Source organism: Lacerta agilis, chromosome 5, assembly GCF_009819535.1.
Source record: "Lacerta agilis isolate rLacAgi1 chromosome 5, rLacAgi1.pri, whole genome shotgun sequence".
Lineage (NCBI taxonomy): Eukaryota > Metazoa > Chordata > Lepidosauria > Squamata > Lacertidae > Lacerta > Lacerta agilis.
In genome coordinates this window covers 9,489,976-9,502,892 of record NC_046316.1, presented here as the reverse complement: position 1 = coordinate 9,502,892, position 12,917 = coordinate 9,489,976, and the positions used below count along the sequence as shown (strand labels likewise).

At 46.7% G+C, this 12,917-nt stretch overlaps 1 protein-coding gene across 2 annotated transcripts in view; it reads left to right on the top strand.

The window, feature by feature from the left end:
• The window catches only part of ARHGAP22 (Rho GTPase activating protein 22), a 39,259-nt gene extending 28,193 nt beyond the window's left edge, over positions 1-11,066 (top strand). For both annotated transcript variants that reach the window (XM_033148449.1, XM_033148450.1), the window contains 6 exons: positions 100-307; positions 3,348-3,480; positions 4,363-4,436; positions 7,274-7,395; positions 7,658-8,513; positions 10,341-11,066. In XM_033148449.1, the coding sequence (XP_033004340.1) occupies positions 100-307; positions 3,348-3,480; positions 4,363-4,436; positions 7,274-7,395; positions 7,658-8,513; positions 10,341-10,569 (1,622 nt within the window). In that variant the 3' untranslated portion in view covers positions 10,570-11,066. The remainder of the gene's footprint in view (positions 1-99; positions 308-3,347; positions 3,481-4,362; positions 4,437-7,273; positions 7,396-7,657; positions 8,514-10,340) is intronic.
• The last annotated feature ends 1,851 nt before the right edge of the window (positions 11,067-12,917 follow it).

The window sequence follows — 12,917 nt, the reverse complement described above, 5'->3', positions numbered from 1 at the left end:
AGAAACCAGGGTGGCTTCTGTAAGTCCGGGACTGTCCCTGGAAAATAGGTTTTTGATTGTGGACCACCAGAGATAATGCTTGGCTTCTCCCATTGGCAGGGATCTTTGGTCAACGCTTGGAAGACACAGTGCAGTACGAAAAGAAATACGGGAAGCACCTGGCTCCGCTTCTGGTGGAGCAATGTGTGGATTTTATCCGGGAGCATGGCCTCGCTGAGGAAGGACTCTTTCGCATGCCTGGGCAAGCCAATTTGGTGAAAGAGCTGCAGGACTCCTTTGACTGTGGGGAGAAGCCTCTGTTTGACAGGTGAACTGGCACTTTTTAAAGGGAACACTAGGAGAGCTGCAAGCCCCCCACGTGTCTGCATTGGGAGATTTCCTGCCGTCGTTGTCCCCTCCTCCTGCGGAAGGGGGATCGCCGCCGTATTTAGCTTAGAAAATATCTGAGTTCAGCTGGACCTCCCAGGGCAGTGTACAATTACAAAAAATAAATAAAACCATACTATAAACACTTAACGCAACCCCAGAGTCGTCCGCGAATGCACCTAATGGTCAGGGGTCCCTTTACCTTTATAGGGAAGTGGGTGGCGCTGTGGGTTAAACAACAGAGTCTCAGGCTTGCCGATCAGAAGGTCAGCAGTTCGAATCCCCGCGACAGGGTAAGCTCCCGTTGTTTGTTTTGGAACGATGTTTTGGAACGACTTGTTTTGGAACAATGTTTTGTCATATATTCTTCCAAACGGACCTATTCCTTCTTGAATTTCTGATTCGATTGAAGTCCAATGGTTGCTGTCATTTTGGCCAGCTCTATAAATTCACATAGGGGATGCGGGTGGCGCTGTGGGTTAAACCACAGAGCCCAGGGCTTGCTGATCAGAAGGTCGGCGGTTCGATACCCCGCGACAGGGTGAGCTCCCATTGCTCGGTCCCTGCTCCTGCCAACCCAGCAGTTTGAAAGCACGTCAAGTGCAAGTAGATAAATACGTACCGCTCTGGCGGGAAAGTAAACGGCGTTTCTGTGCGCTGTTCTGCTTCGCGAGAAGCGGCTTAGTCATGCTAGCCACATGACCCACTGTACGCCGGCTCCCTCAGCCAGTAAAGCGAGATGAGCACCGCAACCCAAGTCGTCCGCGACTGGACCTAATGGTCAGGGGTCCCTTTACCTTATAAACACTTAACGATTAACCAATACAGAAGTAGCAGTGTCTGTTTCTTACCCTAGACCCCAGGTATGTATCACTGGTAACACAGACACCATCTCGGGGGGGGGCAGGGCAGGGCTGAGGCACCCTCAATTTTTTTTACTATGGGCCAGCCGACCTAACAGGTTGTGCGCTGCATTTGCCATTCAAATGAGGGGGGCATCTTGTGATTATGTGGGGTGGGGCTTACCTGGCTCCCTTGGGCATACCCAGGATTTATGTTGGGGGGCAAACTTTATGTTAGTGGTGGGCAGAACCTCAGTTATTTAACTATTTTTTATCTACTTGATTTAGGAGGGCAGATGCCCCCTCTTGGCTACAGCCACTCTGCCTCCTATATTTTATTCAAGTTGGCACCCCTGTTGGGGGGCCCAGATCCCCTCAAATATTTTATTGGGGTGGGGGCAAAAGGACCTTGGTCCCTACGAGTTGGCTCCTATGATAGGAGGGAAGAACAGTGGCCACTTTTCCTTCCACAGTGGTTAGGAGGATTAAACATTACCAGGTAAGTAGTGGTGATGCTTGTGCATGGCAAGCGGCCTACACATCACCTGCCATTGTACCCGATGTGTTTTGACTATACATGATTTTGGCTTTAGGCGCAATCCCTGGAACGTACCCCCCCCCCATAAGTAGAGGGTTTACTGTACCCCGCCCTGTGGAACGCCCTCCCACTAGACATCAAGGAAATAAACAACTATCGGATTTTTAGAAGACATCTGAAGGCAGCCCTGTTTAGGGAAGCTTTTAATGGTTGATGTTTTATCGTGTATTTAATATCCTGTTGGGAGCCGCCCAGAGTGGTAATAAGTAATAAATTATTTTGTTTGTTTGTTTGTTTGTTTGTTATCAAGCATCTGAAGTCCTCCTCCATGTGCCTCCTCGATCAGAGGTCAGAAGAGAGGCAACACAGGAACGGGCCTTTTCTGTGGTGGCTCCGTGTTTGTGAAACACTCTCCCCAGGGAGACTCGCCTGACGCCTTCATTTTACATATTTAGGTGCCAGACGAAAACTTTCCTCTCTGACCAAGACTTTGGCTTTCAACCATCTGTGGCCTTTAGGATAAGGTTACCAGATTTTTTCCCCAATGAATCCGGGGACACTTTTCAACTTCCTGTTAAATAGATGGATTTTGTGAGGGGACTGGTTTGTAAATCCGGGGACTGTCCCCGGGAAACGGGGACGTCTGGTAACCTTACTTTAGGAAGTGAATGGGATGTTTTTTAATGTATTTCTCTTCCCTCTTTGTTTTTGTGCATCTATATGGGGTTTATTGTCTGTTTGGTTTATAAGTCACTTTGCTCTCGACATGAAAAAGGAACTGACCACTTACCGTATTTTTTGGCTCCATAAGACACACTTTTTTCCTCCTAAAAAGTAAGGGGGAATATCTGTGCGTCTTATGGAGCAAATGGTGGTCCCTGGAGCTGAATTGCCCAGGGGCCAAAAGAGGATCATGCTTTTTATTTTACAAAGAGAAAAGGGGGTGTTGAAAGGACCCCGCTCAGCAGCTGATCAGCAAGTGATTGGGAGAGAGATAAGGCTCCCTTTCCAGCCCCGCCCCCTTGCCCAGGCCTCCGTTGTTGAATGTGCTGCAGAGGGAGGTTGTTTGTTTCCCCAGCGACATGTCTGGAAACTGTAGAAAAGGCTCCCTTTCCTTTAGAAGCTGCAGAAATGTGAGTTGAACCCCATAAAAATGGGGCTTTTCCTCTTTGCTTTTCCCCCTTTGCAAAAAAAGCTGCAAAACTTTTAGCTGATCCTCAAAAAAACAGTGCTTTTACCTTTGCAAAAAAAGCTGTAAAACTTTTAGCTGATCCTCAAAAAAAAACAGTGCTTTTCCCTTTGCAAAAAAAGCTGTAAAACCTTTAGCTGATCTTCAAAAAAACAGGGCTTTTAGAGGAAAACCAGAAAAAAAATTCTTGTTTCCTCCTCTAAAAACGAGGTGTGCCCTATGATCCGGTGCGCCCCATGGAGTGAAAAATACGGTAGATAGATAAATAAATGTGTGTTTCAAAGTATCTTCCCAAGTTTTCTTTTAGGTGATTTCCGAAGCCTGCCCATCTTTGCCAAGGGCAACTGCAGAGTTTCTGACTCGGCTGCTTTGCATCTTGCTAAAACATCCTTTTTACCTTCCTTTGTTGCAGCAACACTGATGTCCACACAGTAGCCTCTCTCCTGAAACTTTACCTCAGAGAGCTTCCAGAGCCTGTCATTCCGTTTGCCAGATATGAAGACTTCCTCTCCTGTGGGCAGCTGCTTTCCAAGGACAAAGGAGAGGTTGGTAAACGCATCGCAAACTCACAAAAAAAACCCCTTTGTGCAAAGATTGATCAAACGGGGTATTTTTAGAGGGTGATGAATTCTAAACAATATTATTATTATTATTATTATTATTATTATTATTATTAAACTTCTTTACCTGCCCTTCAACACGAGGTCCTAGACATGTGACAGCAATATAAAAACCACAGTATTGAAATCAGTTAAAACAAATTGCCATCACAGGAATAGGTACCATAGGTGGGGAGGGAATGCGACAGTTTAGGGACTGCCACAGAAAATGCCCCTCCTCCCAGCCCCATAACTTCTGAGGTGGAACTATCCAGAGGAACCCCTTCCGCTGATATTCATTCCCAAGAAGGGGTGTAGGAAAGGAAGGGCTCTTTCAAATATTTAGGGTTTTTGAACCCTAATGTGAGCACCTCGAATTGGGCCCAGAAATGAACTGGCAGCAAGGCGCAGCTGTTTTAAAATGAGGGCGGTGTGAGATTACCCCTGCTGGTAATCCGGCTGCTGAAGTTTCTGAGTTGACCTCTTGGAGTTTCTGAGTCGATAATCCCGTCTGGAAGTTGCTAGATCATGGAAGGCAGTGGCGAAGTCATCTCTGTCCAAATGGGGCCATAACTGGTGAACCAGCCATAGCTGAAAAGGCACTCTCCTAGCCACTGAGGTCAATCGAGCCTTCAAGTGGTAAGGCTGGATCCAGCAGTATCAGCAGGTTAGGAGCTGCCTCGTTCCAGGGGAGGACAACTCTGTCCAGAACTACAGACTAATCGATCTCCCCAGATCGCCACTGAATATGGGGGCTCATTGTGTGTTTGGCCCTAGTTATGGAGCTATGGAGCTTAGTGTTCCTTCTGCTTTTGTCCCATCCCTCAGGGTACTCAGGAACTGGCGAGGCATGTGAGGAGTCTTCCGCAGGCCAACTACAATCTCCTCAAATACATCTGCAAGTAAGTCATGCTTATGAGAGGAGGGTGGTAGTATTGGCCCAACCAATCTTTCCTTTGGTTTTGACAACAAAGACCAGACAGAAACCTTAGCACTGAAGCACTGGGAGCGCTATCACCAGAGGGGGTTAAGAAAGTCACTGCTGCCCAACCAGTATTGGCATGGAACCTTCTTTTTCTGGATGATGGAACTGACGGTCTAACAGAGAGATAATCATCAGCAAGAGCATAACTGCATGAATGTCCCGTGCACCAGCACCTTTGCACTTTTTCTGCTCTCCCATATGATGGACAGGTCCATAATTGTACTACTCAGTTCCATAATTGTACTCTGCCTATGCGATCTTGACAATTGCTTGTGTATATGTCTATTCAGGAGGACAAGCATGGAGGCATCCCAATTTTCTACTCACAATGGCTTTGATGCCTAGAGATAATGACTTGCTAAAGCTAAAGCAACTCACTCTCCTCTGCTGGAGGTTGAGGACCACAGCGCAAGTGATAATGAACACCAGGGCCTCATCTAGGTCAGGATGAGTATCCAAGGTGAAGCAAATTTGGACTATGGGTGTGGCCCTCAGTGGGTCCTGCTTGCTGAGTTTGGGAAGATGTTGTCTCAGCAAAGGCTCGGAGTCAACTGAAGCTTTGGAAAGGCCATCAGGGCTTGCCCTTCCAACAGCTCCACCTCACTGGAAGACTTGTTGGGAAATTTTAAAAGCTTTAGCCTATTGTGGAAGTCACACACAACTGGGTGGTGGTAGAATTTGAGAAGCTACAGGGGAATCATCCTCAGATTCTGGAGATGATGGAAAAGGCACATACTCAAGCTGGAGCAATGTAGAGAGATGAGCTAGAAAGAGTGTTGCTAACTCCTGTCTTGGGGTGACTTGCACTGTTCTCCTAAACGTTAATCGTAGCAGTGCCTTCATTCATTGGTTAACAGCACTGAAAGGTGGTAGTAGACTAGTTTCTAAAAAACAGCAACAGTTGGTCAGAATAGCATCTGCACTTTTTGCGTCACAACTCTAGTTCCATATGGGCTAGAGCTGGCTTCCTCAACCTCGGCCCTCCAGATATTTTTGGCTTACAACTCCCATGATCCCTAGCTAGCAGGACCAGTGGTCAGGGATGATGGGAATTGTAGTCTCAAAACATCCAGAGGGCCAAGGTTGAGGAAGCCTGGGCTAGAGACTTGCTTTATAAAAATTAATACAAGGTGTGACCGAAAAGTTTGGTGAGTGGTCACAGAAATCGGACAGTGAGAAATATTTGAACATACATACCTTACAGGCCTTCAAAGTAGGCCCCCTCTGATACAATGCACCATTGACAACATTCATAGAACTGTTGGAAACTTCTAGAGAAGTCCTCTTTTCATACTGCTTTCAGTTCCCTCGTCAGAGCAGCTTGGACGTGTGGAATGTTGGAAAATCTGTGCCCTTTCAATGAAGATTTCAGTTTTGGAAAAGGAAAGAAATCTGGTGGGGTCAGATGGGGAGAATATGGAGAGCCAGTGTGGTGTAGTGGTTAAGAGCGGTAGACTCGTAATCTGGGGAACCGGGTTCGTGTCTCCACTCCTCCACATGCAGCTGCTGGGTGACCTTGGGCTAGTCACACTTCTTTGAAGTCTCTCAGCCCCACTCACCTCACAGAGTGTTTGTTGTGGGGGAAGAAGGGAAAGGAGAATGTTAGCCGCTTTGAGACTCCTTCGGGTAGTGATAAAGCGGGATATCAAATCCAATATGGAGGGTGGGATGACTCAGTAACCTCAGTAATGATTTCACATGGAATATGCAATTCTTCCACCATCATTTGGACGGACAAACGCCGATCCCGCATCAATAACTCACGAACTCTGTTGACATGTGCTGCCGTTCTGTTCGTCGGCGAATTGCCAGACCAAGGGTTATCTTCAGTGGTTTGCCAACCTTCATGGAAATGCTTAAACCACTCATACACTCTCTTTCGAGTTACAGCTTCACCTCCATACACAATTGTGAGCATTTTGTGGGTTTCCGATGCCGATTGTATGTTCGAGTGTTTCTCGCTGTCTGATTTCTGTGACCATTCGCTGAACTTTCCGGTCACACCTTGTAGGTCAAAAGGGCGTGTGTGCCATGGCTAGAATCTGCAGCTAGGTGAGGAGGGGCAGTGCCACACACCTGGCCTCCTGGCAGCAGCGTTGGTGCCACTTATTGGGAGGGGGAGAAGTGAGGTAGTGAGGGGTTGGGCACTGTGTGCACCCATCAGCAAGAGTGCCAGATTCATTCTGTCAATGTGCCCTCCCTGTACCAACCTCCCTGCTGCCTCTCCCTTCCTGGCAAGTGGCAGAAAGCACAGCACCACCTCCCCTCACCAACAGCTCTCTGGGTCAAACATGGCAACCTTGTGCTGTGAGAAACACATGGTACTCCTTCACAGGTGTGGTGGTAGTGGTGGTTTCACTGGAAAGCAGCTGCAAGAGACTGGAAGCTTCCTCAGAGGAATGGCAGATGGAAGGGGGCTGCTTAATTTTTTTCTCTTCCCACTATCAAATCACCTGAAATTTTGCCGTTTGCAGGGCAAAGATCTCTTTTCCCTGATAGGTGTGTGGATTTTGAGTTAAATGGGTAATCTCTTGGTCTTTCACTGCCTACCATTGCCCCTGGTGTTGCTTTTCTGCAAAGTAAAAACGTCAGGAGACTCATCTTGTATCTCCCACATATTCTAACTTGACCCGTAGGAAAGAGAGCCATGGCAGTGACACTAGTGGTAATTCCTCGCTCTGTCTTCTTCCTCCACTGAGAAGAGTTGGTGGTGAATGTAACTATCACTTCTCTCTTGGGTGGGCTCTTTTCAAGATTTCTCGATGAAGTTCAGTCCCACTCGAGCCATAACAAGATGAGTGTCCAGAATCTTGCCACTGTATTTGGACCAAATATCCTCCGACCGCAAGTAGAAGACCCGTTAGCTATAATGGAAGGTATGTACTTTATATTCCTAAGGTTCTGATGCATATTTCAGGGGTGTGTGGACAATTTCAGGAGCTATAGAACCTGTGACTATTCAGTTGTTGAATGCATAAGAATTCTAGACAAAATACCAAGTCAAAGCAGACCCATTGAACTCAGTGGTCCAAGTGTATTGGTTTTAGTGAGTCTACTCTGAGTATGGATATCATTGCAAATGCTTGCAAAGGATTAAGCTGGCTGTCTCCACCTAACTTTCTTAACCTTACCGCACAGGTACTTCCCTCGTCCAGCACTTAATGACTGCTTTGATAAGCGAGCATGGTCAGCTCTTTGGTGCTTCTCTGACAGAGGGCCCTGGCCAGCACCCACATGGCACTATAGACCATCTCTCCAAGGATGGCAGGGTGGACCGCGAGTTAGAAAGCCCCACGGTCAATCCTGTGAGCCAACTCTTCAAGGCAGCATCTTCTGCAGCTAAGGGAGCTGTTCAGGAGCAGAACAGCAAAGCAGACTGCAGCCTTCCTGCAACGAGCCCCGGCAAGAGAAGGCAAACGTTGCCCACCTGGAAATACTCCTTTCGGCAGCAGGGGTCTGGGTCGCTCAGTCACAAACTGGGAAGCTCTTTGCTGGATAGCCCTGGTTTCCCTTCTGGTGGGAACTGGCTCATGAATGGACTGTATTCCCTTCAAGGACACTGCAGGCCATCCTCAGGAGGGCGGGCCACAGGTTCGCCTCAGAGACTCTCCACCTACGACAATGTCCCCACCTCCGGCCTCCCTCTCAGCACCCACAGCAGCACCAGTGCCACTTGGTCGAGCTCATCCTGCGAACTCTCTCTCGCGGTGGATTCCGTCAGCAGCTGCCCTGCCTGTCGGGCGAGCGACTCCTCGGCCTTGAGCTCTCTTCAGGTGGAGTGGGCCACGGCTAGTTCCTTCCCGCAAAGCGAAGCCTGCTTGGATAACAGCGCGGAGAGGTCAGGGGCGTCCTGCAGCGGAGACAGTGATCAAAACAATGGGGCGTCTGCTTCCAAAGACTCCGCCCACTGCTCTGGAGCCCTGCAGAGTCTTGTCGCTGAGCTGAAGGCAGAGCTGAGCAAACAAAGGATTGCGTATGACTCCAGTATCAAAAGGTAAGCGTTCCAGAAGGCAGGCAAATAAATGCCTGAGTCAAGACAAAAGGCTCTGAATGGCTCTTTCCAGGGTTGTTTTTCCCCCAGCTGGAACTCACCGGAACTGAGTTCCGGCACCACTCAGGTGGGCGCCATTGCCATTATACTGAGAACAAAGGTGGTGTTCGTGGTGAGTTCCGGCACCTCTTTTTCTAGAAAAACATCACTTTCTTTCCCTTCCATGTTGACTTCAGATTACTCACTCAGTTATCTGAGAGATCAGAGGTTTACCAGGGCTTTTTCAGCCAGAACTCACTGGAACTGAATTCCAGCACCTCTTAAGTGGGCTCCATTGCCATTGTAATAAGGAAGGTGTTCATGGTGAGTTTCAACACCTCTTTTTCTAGAAAAATAGCACTGGTTTGGGCCATTTAGAGATAGTGTTTTAGGAAGACTATTTAACATGCTCATGCCAGGGATAAAGACAAAGGACAAGAGGGCAGCGTCTGATTTTTGCCAAGATTTACTTGGATCTGGGGTTTCCCCTCCTGCCTTGGAGATGTTGCCTTTTTGGAAGGCTCTGATGTGCTGACAATTGCTCACATGCCCCCCCCCAAAAAAACCAGGGGAGCCAGGGAGCTTAAGCCGCAATGTCCATGCTGATGTGGGAATATGTTTGACGTCAGCTTGCAATCAGGGTGCTTCATAATGAAGTAATTTCACTTCCTCTATATCTTGTAGTGCATGGTTTCACAGAGAAATACAGAAAAAGTATTGGTGCCATGTAGATTTGATTTAACATTTTTGAGATAAAAGGTTGATGTTTCTGCACAGGAATGGGTGTGGGTACCCTGAGGATCTTCCCAAAGGTATTTTGTTTTCCCACCACTTCAGTAGGCAAATACTACATTTTTAGAGTTACAAAATAGGTAAGGTGAGCAGCCTGCATCTATAGATTTATGTGCAACTGAAAAGTTTGCATACACAAACTGAGGGCTGGTCCTGCTGTACATCAAGGGCTGGATCTATAGAGATATTTAAAAACGCTATAAAAATACAGCTCCCAATGGAAATTTTCATTGACTTGGGACTGCTGCTCTACAGCACCATCTGGTGTCACATTTTTATAATGTATTTATGTTGTTGTTTAGTCAGTCATGTCCAACTCTTCGTGACCCCATGGACCTGAGCACGCCAGGCACTCCTGTCTTCCACTGCCTCCCGCTGTTTGGTCACTCATGTTGGTAGCTTCGAGAACACTGTCCAACCATCTTGTCCTCTGCCTTCCCCTTCTCTTTGTGCCTTCCATCTTTCCCAACATCAGGGTCTTTCCCAGGGAGTCTTCTCTTCTCATGAGGTGGCCAAAGTATTGGAGCCTCAGCTTCAGGATCTGTCCTTCCAGTGAGCACTTAGGGCTGATTTCCTTCAGAATGGATAGGTTTGGTAGGTTTGATCTTCTTGCAGTCCATGGGACTCTCAAGAGTCTCCTCCAGCACCATATGTGACGTATTTATAATGTCACATAAATTGACCTGTGTAGCTGAGTCCATAGTGATATGACTTGCTTCCGATGGCACCATGTGAGGGAGATAGATGAAGGCTGGAATTGGTGTCTGAATGGTTCAGACTTTTTAAAACTGTTGTCCCTGTGTGCTGTATTTGGGCTCTACTTCAGGCAGAAAAATGTCCTGCGCTAGTACAGTACAGTACAAAACAAAGTTGGTTGGCTGTGTCGCTATGGGGACATGGCTTTCCCAGGCTTTCTATGGCAGATTGTCACATCACAGATAAACACGTGGCAGCATTTGCTGCAAGTTTAACTTGTTCATGCTCTCTCCTGGCTTTAAGGATTGAAGAAGCAAACACGGAACTGAGGAAGAGGGTGGCAAGATTAGAAGAAGAGCTCAATCAAGAAAAGAATAAATACACGATGCTGGCGATCAAGTTGCGGAACTCTGAGAGGGCTCGGAATGATGCAGACAAGAGAAACCACCTCCTGCAAGAAGAGATGGAAGTTTTCTTCAAAACTTTGGGGGATTTGACTGCAGAAAGCCAGATGGCCAGCACCCCAAAATAAAGAGAAGCCACCAGCCACATTCCTCCTGCCCTGCTCCCCACTTCAAAATGGCATCCATCCATTTTGCCCAAGTTTGCTTGCAGTGGTATGGAAAAACTTTTGCTAAATTACTGGCTTACAAACATTATAGTATTGAACCGCCAGAGAAGTTGTTAGCATCTGAAGACAAATGATAGGTTGGCGAGGAAGAAGTTGAACCTCTCATCTGGAAAGCAAAGCGGGGTTGTTATCATTTCTGGCTGTTTCTTTTTGATGGCCCAGGGCAAGTGTGATACTGTGCATGGTTGCAAAGTGCTTGAACTCTGCTGAAGAAATGCACTGTCTTCTCCTACTCGGGAGCACAAAGTTCAGTTTGCAACATTTAACTGATCTGCTAAATTAAAACGAACCTGCATAGTCAACATTTCTATCCTATGCATAACTGCTTGCTTGCATAATCAATACTGCCATCTTACGGTGTCAACAGCAACTGATTATTATGAATTAAATTTGCCTGCCGCCCTCCCTTTGAAGCTCTCGGGGCGGTTCACAGAATAAAAACACAAAATACCAACACAAAATGCACAATAAAAGCAAGATCAAACGCAAACCAAATCAATACACCCCCCCCCCCGAAAAAACCCCCACATTTTAAAAGCCATAGAAATGTTAAACCAGCTAATGGCCTGGTTGAAAAGGAACGTTTTTGCCTGGTACCTAAAGATGTACAATGAAGGCTCCAGGTGAGTCTCCTCGAGAGCATACCACAAGCAGGATGTGAGCAAGGAATCCCCTAGGACTCTGGCATCTCTCAGACTGCATTATTTTATAGAGCTCCATTCACCAGAAGGGACAACCCTACTACTGGTTCACTTTCTATCAATTCTCTTCAACCTCCAACACATGTCTAGGATGTGTTCTATGATGCCCTTTCCGAAACAAGCTACGTTTTAAGAGAACCTGTTGAAAGGTGTTTTGGAATTTGACCCACAATACCCAGCTGCCCAAAAGCCACACTAATCTGATGTGGTTTTGCACAACATGTGGCCTATGGTAATTTTTATAAGTAGCCCTACTTTCTGCCTCTACTACTAGTGGGGAAGGGCTGTGGTTGTGTTCTCAGATGAGATAGGGTAGGCAACAAGGAGAATGCTGGAGGCCCCGGACAAATGTAAAGTGCCTTCAACCAAACGATGGAATTTGAGGGACCCGGTAGGCAAAAGAGTTATTTAAACAGTTCAGGAACCTTCACAGGATTTGCACAAATGGCATTAAGTTCATTTCAGGGAAACCAGGCAGGTGAGACGCTGGATAATGTATGCGCACAATAAATGTATAAGGAGAAATTGCTTTTCTGGGATCGGGGGGGGGGGGAAAGAAAGATAAGAGTGATTGTAATCCACTCCCCAATTTCCAGACGTGGTTAAGCCTCTTGAGAATCTCACAAGCAAGACAGAGCCCATGCATAGTGTTTAGCATCTGAGTGTTGTTGTTTTTAACTCGTGGAACTAGTTTGCTGCACTCCAACTAAATCCATACATGTCCCATTGGAAATGGAAGGGGTTGAACAAGTGAGTTGGGGGGGGGGGTTTCCCCTCTACGTTGCAAAAGGAACTTTTCTGGCATGCTGGGGGGGGGGAGTGTAGCTTAGTGGCACCCTCTTTCCATTGTTTTGGCCTTTTGTCTGGGCACCTCTGGCTTCTTGTTCTTCCATCTACATGGGTGTTTCTTTCTAGGCAGCTGGGCTGATACCATAGGACAGTTTCGTAGGTACCTGTAATCCTCAATGAAGGTGTTATTTTTTCCAGCTATAGAAAAAGGAAATATTCATTCATGACACCACTCTGGCCCTCATTCTATGCTGTGGGCTTCAGGGTAAAAAACTGGCTTGGGAATTTTCAAGAGTTGTCAAGTGGGCTCCCAAAAATTAACTAAGAGCACCATTTGCATCATTTTTCAGACCAGCTCTAAGAACTATAACCAAACTAGATATGATGACTGCTGTAAACTTTGGTTTCAAGATTTGGGGGCACCAGAATCTCTAATCTGGGCCCATAACCCTATCACTGGTTCCAACATCAAAGCACACCCATTCCTCAAGGACCATAAACAAGATGGCACACTTTTACTCACTTCCAGGATGCCACGGTTCAAAATTAAAGTAAACAAACAAACAAAAATAAGAGCCTTGTAAATCCCACTACAACTAGAGGGAGAGGGTGCCAGTTCTGACCACTTCCCCCCAGCCCTTTAAAGTGTGGTAGCATTTCAGCTTAAGCTGGTAAATAATAATAATAATAATAATAATAATAATAATAATAATAATAATAATAATAATAATAATTTATACCTCGCCCATGTGGCTGGGT